General features: G+C 40.6%; 2 protein-coding genes across 8 annotated transcripts in view; both read right to left on the bottom strand.

Moving 5' to 3' along the window:
* Nucleotides 1–3,723: 3,723 nt before the first annotated feature.
* BBS10 (Bardet-Biedl syndrome 10) lies at nt 3,724–5,730 on the bottom strand. The gene is made up of 2 exons (XM_064419570.1): nt 5,521–5,730; nt 3,724–5,452 (listed from the first exon to the last, which is right to left on the bottom strand). Exons 1-2 carry the CDS (start codon nt 5,706–5,708, stop codon nt 3,751–3,753), a joined length of 1,890 nt encoding a protein of 629 aa, XP_064275640.1. The 5' UTR covers nt 5,709–5,730; the 3' UTR covers nt 3,724–3,750.
* Nucleotides 5,731–6,171: 441 nt separating this feature from the next.
* Nucleotides 6,172–17,150, bottom strand: part of OSBPL8 (oxysterol binding protein like 8) — an 83,799-nt gene continuing 72,820 nt past the window's right edge. For 6 of the 7 annotated variants that reach the window (XM_064419563.1, XM_064419562.1, XM_064419569.1 and 3 more), the window contains 9 exons: nt 16,974–17,072; nt 15,703–15,800; nt 14,953–15,042; nt 14,262–14,395; nt 13,751–13,936; nt 11,377–11,464; nt 10,878–10,980; nt 10,214–10,319; nt 6,172–9,988 (listed from right to left, as the gene is read on the bottom strand). In XM_064419563.1, the coding sequence (XP_064275633.1) occupies nt 9,853–9,988; nt 10,214–10,319; nt 10,878–10,980; nt 11,377–11,464; nt 13,751–13,936; nt 14,262–14,395; nt 14,953–15,042; nt 15,703–15,800; nt 16,974–17,072 (1,040 nt within the window). In that variant the 3' untranslated portion in view covers nt 6,172–9,852. Of the gene's footprint in view, nt 9,989–10,213; nt 10,320–10,877; nt 10,981–11,376; nt 11,465–11,903; nt 12,027–13,750; nt 13,937–14,261; nt 14,396–14,952; nt 15,043–15,702; nt 15,801–16,973; nt 17,073–17,150 lie in introns of those variants that run through there. The other variant, XR_010362129.1, reaches the window with a different exon arrangement.

The following is a 17,150-nucleotide window of genomic DNA, read 5'->3' on the forward strand; positions in this document are numbered from 1 at the left end:
TTTTAGAAGTTTTGGTCCCTTAGCATATTGGGGTTAAATGTCCAATTACAGCTTCAGGTTATGAAGTCCCATCCTCCCAGATTGCTGTCCTCAATTTGCTGTTGTTTACACTTTTTGGGCCTGAATCTGCAATGATGTCCTTGGGACTCAGGCTGGAAAAAGATTGTTTTGTCTAACTAAACTGTGAGGAGAATGTGCTAACACTTTATATTAAGTTCACAGTTACACACTAAGGCAGTACAGAAGCTGAAAAATATGGAAGCTAAAACTTAAGGCATCACTATTAACATCAGTATCTCTGAACTTTATGTCATATTTCAAGGCTGGATCAGAGTTGAAACTTGTCCATGGGTACCTAACTTCCACTTTCCATGGAGGCCAACCCATATTTAGAAATATAAAAATAACAGAATAATGGTGAAAAATTGAAATATTCTTTGTGCAACAGTGCATGAAGAAAAAGCCATAGGCTGTTACAACCCCAGTGAATGCCCCAACACACTGGTCCCTGTGGTTTTGAGTGAGTTAACACATTGTCCCAAGTTGTCCCTCTTGGTAACCTCTTTGGTCCCTGTCACTGTGTCAAGAGATCACTTGTTCCCCTGGCAAAGGGCAAGCTACAGCTAGGAACAGCTTTAAAAATCGGGATAGCTGCGAGATGTCATGAGCTATTGCATACCTAAGGCCTAGGCACCAAGGAACATCAACAGCCCAAGCAGCCTCTGCAATGCAGGGCCACTGCTGGAGCAGGTCAGAAACATCAGCAGAGCAGAAATGGCAGAGACAGCACCCAAGCAGAGCCCAGAAGACAGACTGAGCTGCTTCTCAGGGCTACAAGCTGCCTTTCTCTTAAGGCGTAGACTGGATAGCAGTGAACCCAAAATATTTTCTCAGATAGATCATGTTTACATCCAGGCTAATTACTGAAGATGACTCCTAAGGATAAGGAAGAGCTGAACCCAGCAGTAAATCTGTTCTTCTCTCCAAAGACTAAGTTAATGCCTTTTTTTAACCCTTGAGCTGGTGCACATCTTGTAATGAGCTTAGACTCCAGGACTGGAACCAAACAGCCAAATCCTGAGAAAGCATCCACTTCTGCAGACCAGGACAAAGAAAGAAGGGACATTCTTCTCCAAGGGAAAAGCCTGTCATGATCCCAGTTCTGCAGACAGAACAGGGAAACAGTGGTTCAAAATTGAAAACAGAGAATTCATAAAATATAAAAGGACAGAGAAGTCATAGAAATATAGTTCCTGCCTCAATGAATCTCTAGACTCAAGAGGTTTCACAAAAAAACAGGTCATAAAAAAGTTTTATATAACTGTCATTTTTAAATTCTTCTTTGTATCTCTGGCATGCAAAAGTAAAAGCCCTATATATTATAAAATTCCTGGACTTTCTTCTTCCCAGTAAGAATGACACAATTTAAATCAAATGACCAGAAGGCTGTTCATGTAACAAAATATTTTTAACCTTTCAAAGAAACTGCAGTAAATCTGAAAGTAACCAGATGTGCAAATGGTATAAAGTAATGTGAAATGAAACACTATTCTCTTTATTTAGACAGCACCTTGATTTGGAATACAAAAGCTGCTTCTGCAGAGAAACCCTGCTGCTCCCAGGCTTCACATGTTCTATGCCACAGTTGTTAGACTACCACAGAGCAAATCACTTCTCTCTGGCCAGCAAGTTGGTCAGTGGTTTGGAGAGTATTGCAGAAACTTGTGCAAGAGCAAAACTGTCTCATCAGCTCATTACAGCAGTAAAATACAGGCCCAAGCAGCTGCTGAAGTGCCAGGGCTGGTGGGAGTTCCCGATGCTGTCCAGGCAGAACAGGGCACACAGCTCCAAAACCTTCCACAACAGAGATTTCTCTGGGCTCATATCAGACCTGTCATATTAAGCAGCTTCCTAGAGCACATGGCAGCAACAAGGATGGGATTCTCTTTCCTGCCTGTTTAATTCTCCCCTACCCTGCACCTGCCAAAAGATTCTAACAAAAACAATTACTGTCCTTAGTTCTTTAGTAAAGAAATCACTCTAGTGAGCCCTGAGTTTCACGATTATTCATCTGGAGATGTCCATAAGAGTGTATTCGTCAAGAAAAAAATTATTACCATGTTTTATATTACCAGGAATGTATGTAAAATGTCAAAGGAAAGTTGCAGTCCAACAAAGCATTGCTGACAAAACAGCTCAAAGTACTTTGGTAGTTTGAGTCTTCTGAAGAAACTGGAAAAGGAAAAGCATAAATTAATGGAGGGGACAAAAATCTCTTTTCTACTTGTAATCATCTCAGGTACAGCAGGTAAACATGATTTATGCCTATGGTTTTAAACAGCCTCACTAAATTTTATTTAATAGTAGATTTAAAAAAAAGCCATTACTCTCGGTATTATGCAACACTGAGAAATGCAGAGAGAACCAATTTGATACCATTGTCAGCTGCAGTTGGTCAAGTTACTCAAAAATCTCCTCCATCAAACCTGTAGTTTTTAGGACCCAGCAGAAAGGGAGGTACATATACAAGGGCTACTGGGCTTAAAGCAAATACTATGGTGAAAATTCTGGGAAAAAAAGAATTAGGGAAAAACAGAACCAAGAAACAAATCCAGAATAAAATGCCTAATGATCAAAGACTGAACTGTCTTAGGTTTCTCGAACAGAAGTGCTTTAGTGCCTGGGTAAACTTTTCCCATAAGTACACAGCCTTTTATACCAGGACCACAACTCAACCCATCGTAGTTAAAATTAAGAGTTGTACTAAGCAATGTCATATAAACTAATTTTCCAGAGAAACTGCCATAAACTCATGGTATGAAATTATTCTTAACTCTTCTAGTTCAACTGAAATGAACTCAATGGAAGATAAAAACGCTGCATCTCGTATCAGAAAATTCTTCATTGTCATACACCATAGTGCTGCCTGCCCCAGTGCTGAACAGGCTCACAAGTTATATTTTCCCCTTTATAGTCAAAATCATGATGTATACAAAATATTTTAATTAAAAAAAAAACCCCAAACATTTAATCTGGCTAATTATGAAGGCTACAAAATCCACCCCTTGGTTTGTAACTTGAAAGTTCAGTGGCTCAGATCATACTGGCAACTTTTTAACATGCCAAGAAAACAAATTATATCTAACTTGTGAAAACACTCAATCCACCAAAAGAGGCAAAGCTGACCCTTGGCTTGAATGTACACAGGATCCTCAGCAAGTGGATGGAGACTGCACTGCACATCTTCTGCTGCAGAAATCAGCTACACTCCCTCACACTCCAAAATGTCAAGCTCATATTGTTCACAACCCAGTTTTCCACAGTCTCAGATGGTTAGCTGCTGTTTTGGTTTTTTTTGAATTCTTTTAAGCCTTCTGATGTTTACATTCTTGTAACAAATTTTTTATGGACATTATGTAAATAATTGTTTTGCATTCTTTTCTGGAGAAGGAGAAATTTGATGGACTGTTGGTTTGTCTAGTGTCATTGGAGAGGTGGAACTTTCACTCTCGAATCCACTGTCACTTTTAGAAATCTATAAATGTTGGAGTCAGAATTAAATTTCTCTTTTTTTTCCCCTTAAAATCCAGTATCTGCATCTTTTTATTTTGTGTCTTAGACTGACAGTTAGCCTTTATCTTCTAAGAGAAGAAGCATCTTTTAGTCTCTAGCATGGACTTTTGAGGGTGTCCATTTGACAAGAAGACACAATGAAACAACACATATAAAAATCATTCTTTATTAATGCTTTCAAGTGTCATCTTCTGAGTCACGATCCTCAATTTTCTGGAGTGGCCGCCTAATACCAATTACTAAGTCTATGGAGAGAAGCTCTGTAACACAATGAAGAACTGAAATGACTAACTGGTATTTGCAATACACTGACTCTAAGCCTTCATCGTTTACAGGCAGTGGCTGATTTTTCTGGAGTAAATTAATGGCTTCAAGATAGAATTTGGTAAATCTACCTCGTTCTGCTGTCCCATACAAGGCCTTGGGAATACTTAGCAAAGCATCAGCAACCACGTTAGATACAACTGTTACCTCTGACTGCTGACACCGTTTTGCATAATGCCGAATATAATAATGTAACAGGATTTCAAAGTAACCTCCTACTGGCAAAACTGATCCCGCTTCTATGAGGCAGCTGGAGTAATCCTGTGCAATACCTGCACGACTCTCCTCCTGTTTAAATGGAACTATATGGCAACATGTTTTCTCTAGACCTTTGCCAACATCCAGGCACTCACAGGCAGCGACTGCATCAGTGTTATGTGCCACTAACACAGCAGTGCTGTGATTCTTTTGATTGTGGATCAGCAGATCACTTTTATCAGGGTCAAAAATTTTCCTCTCTGTTTCATCACTAAGTGCTTTCAGCTGACATTCAGAAACCTGGTTACTCTTACAAGTATTGCTCTGGCTTTCACCTTCCGCTTTCCATTCCTGCCTCTGATCAAGTGTTTTAAACAGCTGCTGCAGCATTTTGAAGGCCTCTTGCAAAGCAGCAGCGTGTTGCTCATTAACGCCATCGACCGGCCCACACAGGATCAGGCAGTGGGGCTGGAAGGCACACACGCTGGCGAAGCCAATGTGGACACATCTCTTGGAGACGAGCAGTAAGGGCTGGCAAAACGTTACCACTGCAGTTTCGGTTATTTCTCGGTCCATGCTATCACCAAAAGGCACGTAAGGGGAGACACCAGTGATTTCACTGATAAGGGCCATTTCTTCCGATGATAAGCATTCTACCACAGACACACCATATAATTTGGCGTAGTAGATAACTATTTCTTCTTGCTTCACACTCGACAGTAACAGCTTAACATTGTTACTCTGGAAGTGCTTCATTAAGGCTTCTGTCCTCTCAGTGATCCAGCGCAGGGAAGCCTGATACTGACCTTCGGAGTCTACAACAAACTCGACACCGGGGGCCGCCAGGGCGGGCCGCAGGGGCTCGGTGACGAGCAGGGCCCGCAGCTCCCCGTCCGTCGGGCAGTAGGCAGCGAAGTCCCTCCGGAGGACGATGCCGGGCAGGACCCTGGAGCTCGCCAGGGGCAGGCCGGGCACGGCGGCGTGCAGCTCCTCGAACCGCCGGCCGAGGAGCCGCAGCACCTGCGGGCGAGCGGCGGCGGCCGGGGCGCAGCGCCGGCACATCTCGGCGCAGAGCCGCGCCAGGAGCCGCCGCTCGCCGGGGCCCAGCCGGCCGGCCAGGTACGGCTCCAGCAGCGGCTCCAGCGACCCGGGCGGCGCCGCCCGCAGGTGCCGCCGCAGCCCCCGCGCCGCCGCCCGCTCCAGCACTCGAGTCTCGAAGTCCCGCAGCGCCCGCCGCAGCCCGGCGCCGCCGCCCGCCGCCCGCAGCCCGCCCAGCACGGCCGCCAGCAGCAGCACGAAGCTCTTGGCGCCGTCCCCCGTCGCGGCGCGGTGGCTGCAGGCGCGGGCCGCCATCATCCTGCGGGGACACAGCCGGCGTTAGGGAGCCGCCCCCGCCGGCCTCGCCCGGCCCTCCCGCCGCGGTACCTGGCCGCGGGCGGCTCCACGCTCAGCGCCTCCAGCAGCCGCCGCCCGTCCCGCGTCGGCACCGCCTCGCCCGTGGGCCGCAGCAGCAGCGCCCGCCCGCCCCGCGGCCCCAGCGCGCCGCGCACCGCGCCCGCCAGCGCCGCCGCCTCCTGCCACAAGCGCGGCCGCTCCGGGCCGGCCGCCGCCATCGCCGCCGCGCCCGGGCCGCCCCTTCCGGCCGCCCGCGGAGCGTCACGGCCGCGGCCGGGCAGCGGCGGAGGGGCGGGGAGCGAGAGGGACCGAGGAGCGGGACAGGGAGCGGGCGGGGAGCGGCGCACAGAGCCCAGAGACGCGGAGGTGCGACACATCTTTATTGGAGGCGGGCCGTAACAGTTCAGATCCCTCACACAGAGCCGTGATCCCGGGGGCCGGACAGGGCGGGACACGCGGGACGGGGAAGCGGGCGCTGTGTCCTGAGGGCTAATCTTCCCGCTTGGCAGAGAGAAAGGCGGGGTGGGGCATAAAGGAGAAAAAGTTAAGGAGAAAAAGCTCACATAATCTCACCCCGAAGTTACATCGTTCGAATTATTTCTGCCACAGAGTAGTGCAGCTTCACTGTAAACATCCCAAACCCTCCACTTGCGGCTCCCCGGCCAGAAAGAAGAAAGAGTGTAATGTTTTAAGAGCTGATTTTTTCTGCCCCCCAAAGACTGACTAAGCAGGAACATCAGTTCTCCAACACAACAGCCCTCACAAAAGATCTGATATATATGGCACAAATTTGACAAATCTTTACATGTCTCCGAACAGCATAGAAACCCATCAAGAAGGCACTGTTTACAATACTTGAATATCTGCTAAATTTTCTGTGATTTGCGGGTACTCCTGAAATAAAAATAATTAAAACTTAGAGATGTACAGAATTTTTGTTACACATTATTTACACAAACAATGGTAATAGCCAAAAATAACAGCCTTTAAGAAACACTGAATTACAACCCTGTTTCATAAACATGAACCTTGGAAGAAAAAAATATTACCAAAGGCACAGAAGGGCAGCAAACAACAAACAAAAAAGAAGAAACCACAACCATTACTTTTTACAAGAAAACTTTGCAAATAATATGTGAGATTTCACAAGTGGGAGGAAGGACATGAAAACCAGACTATACACCCTCATCAAGTGATATCAACTATTTAAAAGGAATCAACACATGAAATTCAAGAAATATCATCTACTGAAAATGATACTTGTTGCATTTCACATGGCATATTTACTTTTTCTTAGCTTAGGTAATCTGTACCCAATTAGGCAACCTGTACCTAAATGGCAAATTAAAGGCATAGAGTGCATCTCAAAACAAACCAACCAACCCGACAAAACCACATGGCAAATTCTGCAGATATTTCCTGTACAAGAAAAAAACCCAAACAAAACAGGAATTGGAAATCAAATGTCAAAACAAGTGCTGTTATAAACTTTAAAAACTAGAAGGCCACAGCCCTCAAGCATCAAGCATCTGCAAACTGTACAATCAATTTTTATACATGTGCAGAGCTCAGTCTGAAGCAGGTAGTAGTCAAGATCTGCTGTACATCATGGCTAAAGAGGACAATGGTGACACACTAAAGAAAAGGATCCATGTCTGTGACCAACTGTACAGTAAAAAACAGGGAAGAAGTTTCTTTGTTCTATTCAAATGAGGGAACATACAAAATCCAGCAAAATAAGAATTACCAGGTTTTCATTGTATTTTTCAGAATTTATCTAATCATAAAGTCTTGCAGAAGTCTGCAATTTTACTTTTCAAGAAGTTTCATCACATATCCTTTACCTTTCCAGATCATCACTAAGACCACTTTTTCAGCAGACTTCAACTCTAAAAAATAAGTTGAAAAGGAAAATAAGCATAAGGATTTTGTTTTGCTGTGTTCAAGCCTTTCACTCATCTTGAGCTAAGCATGAACTTCAGCTATGGATTATCTTTTTAGTCTGACATTGCCCAACACTGCCAGCCAGCCAGCTGGCTGGGTCAAATCCAGTCACTGCCATGTGGGCCATGTGAAAATGCATGCAGACTGTGTTATTCACTGCTCTTGGACAGAAGTGATTGAAAAAATCAGCATGAAAAGGCAGAAGGACATTTCTATTTACAAGGAAGATAAAAGCCTGAAACTATCAGTCAAGAGTTTCAGCACCACAAATTTAGCAGAGTATTATTCTAGGGGATTGAAGTTATTGCCTGATTCTCACTCATTGGATTATTCTCACATTCTGAGTGGGTTTAAAGGATTGTAATGCATCTTAAGACAGGTGAAGCCTTGACATCTGAATGCAATAATGAACAGACAAATTCCAGGCAAAGAATGTCAAAGTGAATGCTGTAACACTCTGCTTTCTTAATGCCATTTCATACATGGGTAACTTCAGTTTCCATTTAGAGACTGAGGCATTTGTAGTTATTTTGTTTGTTTTTGAAGGGACTTTCTATGTTCACAAATTTTGCCCCATCAGCTGTAGATTTAATAGAAATCCAACCAGGTTTGGTCTTGCCCATGGCTACAAGATCTGGTTAACGTAACACGTTCCAGAAAAATTATTCAAGACCAAACCATGCTAATGTGAAGCTATATGAAATATGCTGAAGTTCACTGCTTACACAATAGACTTTTACACAGCCGAGGCCCATGGAAGAAGAAGGGTAAAAGAGAAGGGGAGGTGTATGGAAGTGTCAGCCACAGAAATAGATAAGCTGGACAGATAAACAAGTAAACAGTATTTGTACTATATACTAGTGAGACTGATGCAGAACAGAAATGCAGATCATCTGGAGAGTCAGGCAATCTGCCCAAGGCAGAGGCATAACTGGCCACAGCAAAAAGCCAAACATGACTTTCAAACTGTTCCACTGCCCAGGATGGATTTAATTCCTGAGAGGATCCTCTGAAAACAAACTTGGCTGTTCTTCATATTGTGCCATTCATCCTCCTGTTGTCTCACCTGGGGCACTGAAAATATGTTTTCATTTCTACAGCCCCTTTTTGCCTTGGTATGCTTGACTGGCACAGGGAACTCACCAGATAAATACCAGCACTATATTTTTTGCTGGAATTTTACAAATTCTATACATGCATATATTTCTTCAAATAAAAAATGTTAGAAACCCTGGTTTTTAATTTAAACTTAAGCTTTGAATGAATTTGTATGGCTACAGCATACTAAGAAGGTGCATCCATGTATTCTGATAGGTAGTATATGCTTGCAGAAAAAGAGGGATTTCAAACACTTGGATTTTCCTCTTATTTGTTTTGAGATATGTGGTTTTAGCCAACACACAACTTTTGAGCTTTCCCTGTGTAAACACACACATATTCATTTGTAACTCTACTCATGACTGTGACTGAATCCTATTCTACACTGCCTTTTGGAGATTCAGCTCAAGCTACACACTAAGCATACCCCTTGACATTTTGTTTCAAAAATACCCATGAGTCCTGGCATCGGCAATCTGCCTGCTGACCATGACATGGCCATACACAAATGTAAATCCAAAGCTGTAGATTTTTCAAGACTTACAAACATACCAGAAATCCTTGACATTTGCAATTCATGAGAGAGTAGACGCAAACAGTATCTCCCTGGCTGCTGTACTGTTAAAAATATGCTCCGTACAGTAGATGTGGGAATGTTTTTAAGAGGAATCTTAAGTTTTAAAACTATAAAACAGCTGGCTTACAAGCCTACAGTAATTCAGGATAAAAACCTCATACTTCCAAAACTAATCAAGGACATTATGTTGCAGATTTCCCAAAGACTTTAGCTTTTTACTTACCATTTCCTAACACTCACAATTTTTCATATAATAATGCATTTGTTTGACCTTAAACAAAAGTTTACTTCCAAACACCCAATGCCATTTACAAAAGCTGTTGGCTACTTGAAAAGTTTTTGTTACAAAAATGATAAGTTTATATGTAATGAAGTATGCCTGTTTATCATTCTACCATAATAGGAATCACATCCTACCTATGGGGTCTGACCTCAGTGTTTAGCTTGATCTATTCTGTGCTGAAGATTCATCAGTGTGACGCAATATAAACACAAGGCTGATGTTGTATGACTGCGAGACAGGCACACACCAGGAGCAAGAGTGTACTGGCACTTACACAGCTCTTACTGAAACTGGGTAGACACAAGTATGATTCTGAACCATGAATGCTGAGGCAAAGTTCTGTAAGTTGTTGCTACACAGTTTTTTTACATAATATTGCATCATTTAAAGTCCAGTTTAAAATATGGTCCCCAGTAACAGTTTGATCATTCCAGTTCAAGAAGGCCCTTGTTCACACTTCTTATTTGAACAAGACATTAATGATAAGCTGTAGCAGAATCAGGAGTAGAATGAAGACATAGTGCTTAAACTGCAAGGAATGGTAGTCCCCAGGTGATGAATAAGAAGTGACTCTATCTCGTAGCGCCACGATCTCCCTGTAAGATAGAAAACAATATCCTGTAAATTACAGACTAGACAATATGACATTGTCTACTATGTTAGGGTTGCCTACAGAAGGCAGCTTTAGAGGATAACTTTGAAACATCAATGAGCAATTAATATTTGAGAAGAGTAAAGACACATACCAGCCTCTAAGGGAAAAAAAAAATCCTGAGATTACTGTTCTCTAAACCATTTTAAAGCATTTTAATTATTACTACCTCTTAATGTCTTCCTGTGTTTCCTTTATAGACTCAATGGCACTCTGCAGTTCACCAAGGTCTGCCCCTTTTTTCCTTATTCTTGTACTGTGCTTCATAAGTTGAGCTAGAAGGATACAGAAGCCAGATGTAATTCACTGAAGTGACTGCTGCCATAAAAGGAACAAAGTACAATTGACAAACTAAACCTGTATTAAAAATGAGGAGAAAATTTTCTAACTAGCTTCTATTGAAAATTTTATTTTAGAGTCACCTATACCACAGGACAGCAACTTAAGTACTTGAAATATCTTTTAAACACTCATCATATTGTTTAGCTTCTGTAAACATTATCAACAACAAAAATCTACCCTCTAGCCACATACTAATCTACAAATTAAAGCAATTAACCTTGTAGGAAAGAAAACAGTTTATGAACACCATTCTTTTCCCCTAGATATTAAATATGTGCACTTAAGCCTGCCTACACTGCATTTAAAAAGACAGGAAAATTTGCAATTAAAAACAAGAGCCATTCTGCTCCTTTGTTTTCCAGAACGTGCTTCACATTGGACAGAACTAAACCATTGTAAAAACGTTGTGATAAGAAGAGTATGCATGACACTGAACTCTTCAGTTGTCAAATAAATTTATTTTTTCTGTAAGTAAACATATCTTTTTGTACCTTCACTCCCAGAGGAATCCTGGTTATCAGGCTCTGGGGATGAGAAACCACACTCTCCTTTGCTCAGACTGGATGGCTTTCGTTTGATTTTTGGGACAGCCACCTAAAATTGATAAATTTATGTGTTATTTCCAGAGAACTGTAGCAAAGCAATACATTCCAACAATGGCAGTTAAAAGCACAATATCTAAGAGAAGTCCAAGTTAAAATTTTTGAGGTATTTGCAGTCTGAATTTTGTGCATCTTCCCATTTAAGGGAAAATACACATTAAAGTGCTGACCTCAAAGTGCATATTTTATATTCCTATCCAATCCAGTAATTTCTACCACTTAGGATGCAACACAGAAGTGAAAGACTTTGTATATTGTGTGTAAACAACATTTTTGTAGGATAATAGTATTTCCCATCAATCCCAATGCTCTAATGATCTTTATACAAATAATGTACAATATATACAAGTTCCTGGTTCTTGCATGTGCTGTGAGAACTGGAACATACCATTGGTGTCCGATGTCGAACTTTTGTCTGGATTGTGCCATCTTTTTCAAATTGGATCATATCATTCAAAGGGTCCCATGGTCTGGTACTAGACAAAGTAAATATTATTAACACTACAGCAATTGAAATAAGAAATATTTCCTTGCTCACAAACTACTCAGTATCAAGAGGCTAAAACTCTCCCTATACAGAAATCAGATATGGCATCATGATCTTATCTTCTACTTATGGTCCAGTCTTAACCTGCATGGCCAAGAGAGCTAAAACATGAACTTTATGTCCAGATCAAACCCCGCCAGCCAGCTGACAAGACCACAAACTATTACATTAACCAACAATACCACAGTCTTTTTTTTTTGCCAATCATATGTGATTGAATCGTGAAAGATTTCCTGTTTCAGATACAGTTATTATTTTAGAACTACGGGGAAATTAGGGGAATTTAAAAATATTTAGACTGCTTTTTGTTGAGTTTTCTTTTTTCCTTTTAAAAGATGCCTATGAAGGAGAGTTTAAGAATCAGTTACCTCAAAAACTTGCTTTCATCCCAAAGTAGCTAATGGTAATCAAGGCTGGTTTCATGAGACACTAACGAGCTATGCAGAGTTTTCTTGTTCTGATTTTTTTAAGAGCGCTTTTACAATTACAGTCTGATACAGAATTAAAAAAAAAAAACACAACAGCATAAGACACATAACTCACTGGAGAACAACAAGCAGCCAAAGGAAAACACCAACGTCACCACTGATTACAGAGTTTTCAGGACAGAAGCTGCAAGTGAGCTGCAGGAAGGATGTTCTGACACAGAGCTTTAGCAAGAGTACATTAAGCAGGAATTTCCTTTCATGTCTTTCTGTATGCCTTATAAGTAGCTGTTTCAGATGTTGTGAACACAGACCTACAGTTACATCTTAGCTTAACCTGACTTCAAGTAAATGTCATCTGAGGTAACTGGGTTAAGAACCAGGCATTGCTCTCTTCTCTGTTTGTAATCCACATGCCTAAATCTATAATCCAGATACCTTAACAAACGCTCCAGCTCACTGAACACATCTTTCACAGAAAGTGTAGAAGACTGCTCTCTACAGTGGTGGTGAGCTAGCATTATATGCTTGAAAAGAGAGAGGCTTCTTCCAGGGAATGCTGTCAGTGCAGACTGCTTTCTGGTACATGGCAAAATTTCTGTGGCACATCCTTGAGCAACAAGGGCTCAAGGACATCAGGAATATCGCAGATTAACAAGACAGATCTTAAAGTCTAACAGATTTCAAGTAGGGTTCTCTTTCTAATGGTTTTGCACAGGGTTCAAGAGTATGGGCAGTTCATTCAGCTGCACTATTGACAACTCTTCCAACAGAAAGAGGCATCAACAGCACTAGAGGATTCAAACCAAGAGAGGGTGCTTCACTGAGCATTTAATCTAGTTGGAGAATTTCCCTGCTGCAGTTGTGAAAGTCTACACAAACTTAATTAGAAGCTAATGAAATTCATGGAAAAGGAATTTACTGAGAATTGTTAAATACACAGATTCCTTGTTTGGTTCCAGGAAACCTCCAAGTTCCAAATTTGCTGGAGATGTGTAGAGTACTCAGGATTTTTCTACTCTTCTCTGTACATACACTTAGGCAATGACCTCAATATCACCATTCTTGTACAGAAAGGCAAAGGCCTCCCACATTTAGTCATGGGAATATGTTTCCAGCATCCATGGATTCAAAGTTACTTAACTTTGTGTGTATCATTGTTGGCTATTTTACTTTTACAATCCCTACGATACAGAAGCATGCTGGGTACTAAGAAAAAATCAGCAGAACATGGGTGCCCTGTGAAAACCATCACTAGTAAAGGGCTCAGCTTCAAGTTGACTTTTACATCGGTGAGGACACAGAATGCATCCTTCCAGCAGTCAGGGAGACAGCTGCATCTTCAGCTTCTGACCCAGAACATCACACAAAGAGATTCACAGACACTCATGTGCAGGACAGATTTGACAGCCAGGCAGAGCCACCTGGTCCCAGCATTAACTATTGCTGTAAAGCTGCTATTCTTAGAGTTATTCTAATATATAACAAATTAAATGGCTCAATCCAACTATGCACAGGCTTCTCTGATTTTCAGACACTAGATTGTCTGATTTCCAGCTGGTACACCCATATGTACCATATTTTCCAGTTTGGGAAAATCTGTGTAGATGTTCTGGTCAGTCTAGGGGGAAAAAAGGGAGGACAATGCAGCCCAAACTGCCATGTCCCAAAAAATCTAGAACATAGCACAGTTATGTTATTATACATAAATAAGCTATATGTATCAGTTCTTTTGCTGCTGAAACCAGAGGAAGAGGCTCAGCAACACTACCAAGCACTCCAGAACTCACTCAGCATATTTATAGTGCCATTCTCCTGTGACTGAATCCTGATCGAACAGCTTGCATGTCCACTCTTCATCCCTAAGTTTCCTCTCTTTGGCACTCTTTCTCTGAGCTTCTTCCAGAATATATTTCTCCTCAGTAGCTTTTATTTGGTCTTTGTTATTTATTGCTTTTGTCACTTGTTGCCAAAGCCTGACAAATGAACAATATACAGAATCACAATCCAGTTGACAGAAATAACTGCAAAAAATTTCCTCAATTATAGGCTAAGTAAATGGACCACCCTCCAAAGAGAATATTACAATTTTAATAGAAGTTTTATCTACATTCCTATTAAGATTTCTCTGATTGTAAGGTATATAAATAATGATCTTATATTTAACAGCATTACTTTCTTTTATCATCAAAGACTAGTATCATCAAATATGGGAAAGTAATGATAATTTGCTTCTATTTTGGAGAAAATTATGAGTTTTATTTTGGAAAAAACAAATACATGGTTCTATAGTGAACTTACTTCTCTGACTCAAAGTCGTCTTGCTCTTCAAGCTTCACAGTATATCTATGTAATCTATGCTGCTTCATCTCAGATGGGTTCCAGAATGTCTCTGAAACACCTGTCTTCTTCTCACTAATAACAACTTCACTGTCCTGTAACAGATATGATTGGTTTCTTAATTGTAATTATCTCAGAGTGTCAAAATAACAAACAAGCAAGGATTAAGCCTTTTTTTTTTTGTAATAAGAATTTATTTTCTTTAGAATGCATGCAGTTAAGAATAATTAGATATGCTGACTTGAAAATTCAGTTTCTACCCTCTGTGCTAGGTTCTAGCTTGGAACAGAGATGCAATGGAATCACTACCACATTCAAAAAACGAGTGATGCCATGTCACCTCCCCAGAACTGAAACAACCTTAAATATTTCATGCTGGTGCCATAAAAATTCTTCATAGTACTAATGCATATATCAAAACATTTCACAAGATTCATTGTGAAGCAACATTTCATTTTCTTCATAAACTTAAAATTTTCCACCTTTGACAAACTGGAAATTGAACAATGTTGATTCTATACTTTCTGGAATACTTTCTGCAAAAGTAGTACTTCACTTTTTCTAAAACATGAGTCTTTTTTGTACTTAAGTGCTATTTTCACCTGTCTCAACCATCAGCCAGAATTTATAAAAGAGCATCACCACTACTTACCCAGTGACCCTCTAAAAAAGCCAGAACTTCTTTGCCAAGCTTAATTTTCCCTGATATTTGGTTAACACTGTCATTGTTACCCAAAAAAGGCTGCAAAACAAAAACAAATGGTTTCATGTTTATTTTAATAACACACTATTTTTGTTTATATGTTTAGTCTTAAGGAAAAATGTGAATTTATGAAATGTGCTGTAAACAGCCCTGATATCTTTAATATTGTATCATCTTATTAATCTTAAATCTAAAACCAGAGTATGTAGTTTCTTCTTTCCTTCTTAAAAGATTTTCTGAGTAAAAGTATTGTCTAACATATGTTGAAAGAAAACAGAAAATAAGGCATAAAAGTGACATGCTATCCTGAAGGACACAGTCATTTGCTACAGTAATTTCATGGCTTTGCCAAGGACCATTCATTACTGGAGATTATCTTTTGTAGAAACAGCAACAATTGCCAGGGATTTTCTTTGGCCTTTTGACAGGCTGCACATGTATCCTGTGGACTGACAAGGCAAATTGTCAGTTAACACAGCCTCCCAACTTTAATGTTTCCTCTGTAATTTCAACTGAATACAGTTTCCCTGTCCATGTGCACACTTCTCGAAAACGTTTTTTTAATCAGTTTCCTCCTCATGGATGGCAAATGCATTTTTCAGAAGCCATCTAGAAGTACTTCAGAAACCTTTGTTTAGCTTATGGGAATGGACATTATGTTCATTCTCCTTCTTATGCCCACTCACAGTGTTCACTAACCTTGAGTTTGAATTCAATTGTTGCACTGTAGCCAGTTTTCTCACAGGTGATGTTGACTACTCCTCCAAGCTCTAAGGTCATGGTTCCATAAAGAATTCCTGCAAGAGAAAAAAAAAAAAAAAACAAACAAAAACCCCCAGCTAAAACAAATGTTTTTAATTGAACAAAACAAAAGCCCGAAGTTACTTGGGTACTAGAGTAAACATGGTCGTGCCAGAGGAAAAATATTATTTTCAGATGACCTTTCCTGTGTGATTCTGTGTATCCTAAAAGGGAATTCTGGAGTATATGGGTAGACAATACTGAGTAAGTTACAGCTTAAAAATGAGCAATTCTGCAATCTATTTTGTGCCATTATTGACCTTCCAGAAAACTTTACAAAGCACTGGCCCATTTCCCATAGTGAATCTAAGGACAAATGTTGATAATTTATAATGAAATCACACTGTGGTGTAGATACTACATCGCCTTTTATGTTTAAAAGAGGAGAACAGTGGAAAAGCTCAAAGCTGCTCTAATAAAAGACAACTCAAACAGTAAATTAATATCATGTACAGACAGATAACTATATATATGATCTTACTATTTTTTACTAGTTATGAAAAAAAAATCTGTTCCTGTATCAAATGTAGGAATGTGCCCCCTGTTGACAGAGTGGCAAAACTATCCTTTGTCCCCACCTAAAGAGGAAAGAAGCCCAGAAGTTTTTCTCCTCGATCAGGTGAAAGGGCATCTCATAGGCCTAGGGGACTTCATCTCAAACTCAAGGATAGCTAATTGGACAGAAGCCAAAAAGTCCCACCTGGGCAATTTACTAGAAAAATATGTGAACAAAGAAACTAATTGCTTTTGTGAGGTGTTTTAGCAAGAGAAAGAACTTCTTGCACCTGACTCGTTTTTTTCTGTTTGTTATTTTGCCTTTCATTAAACCTTTTTGTTTCCAACAGTGCAAACAGAAGCCATCCTGCTGATTTTATGCCTCCAAAGGGAGCTGAGCTATCTTGGGTGTGTTATATACCTCCAAGAGCTTATGTATGAGACCTGGCTCGAGGAGGCACGTAAAACAGTCAAAAATTAAAACATGGCTTAAACAGATGTATTTTTCTCCTAATAAAATATGGGGAAGCCTAGAGCCACCAATCTTCAGAACACTCTCCTCCAGATGACAAGCTTGAATCCAACACAGCACATTATTTAGAATAATGAACTATTTAAAATAACAAACTTCTTTTCCCATAACTTTGCCATCTAGAGAATAAAAGAATCACTACCTTTACAATGGGCATATGGCATTGTCATTACATAATCTTCTCCCCTATTTAGAAATGTTAGCCGTCCTTCTCCGTCTAGTATGGCAGATAATGAATTCCCTGAAATTCAAAAACAGACAGTCACATTTCTCCCTCTACAAGACAATAGTCAACACTCCCTAATAACTAAGCAATACA

This window comes from Passer domesticus, chromosome 5 (genome assembly GCF_036417665.1).
Source record: "Passer domesticus isolate bPasDom1 chromosome 5, bPasDom1.hap1, whole genome shotgun sequence".
Taxonomy (NCBI): domain Eukaryota; kingdom Metazoa; phylum Chordata; class Aves; order Passeriformes; family Passeridae; genus Passer; species Passer domesticus.

Bases quoted from the DNA above. Each gene is read 5' to 3' on its own strand.
- BBS10 (XM_064419570.1), bottom strand. From the start codon at position 5,708: ATGGCGGCGGCCGGCCCGGAGCGGCCGCGCTTGTGGCAGGAGGCGGCG. The intron at 5,453-5,520 runs GTACCGCGGCGG...GTGTCCCCGCAG, and splicing joins GTGGAGCCGCCCGCGGCCAG to GATGATGGCGGCCCGCGCCT.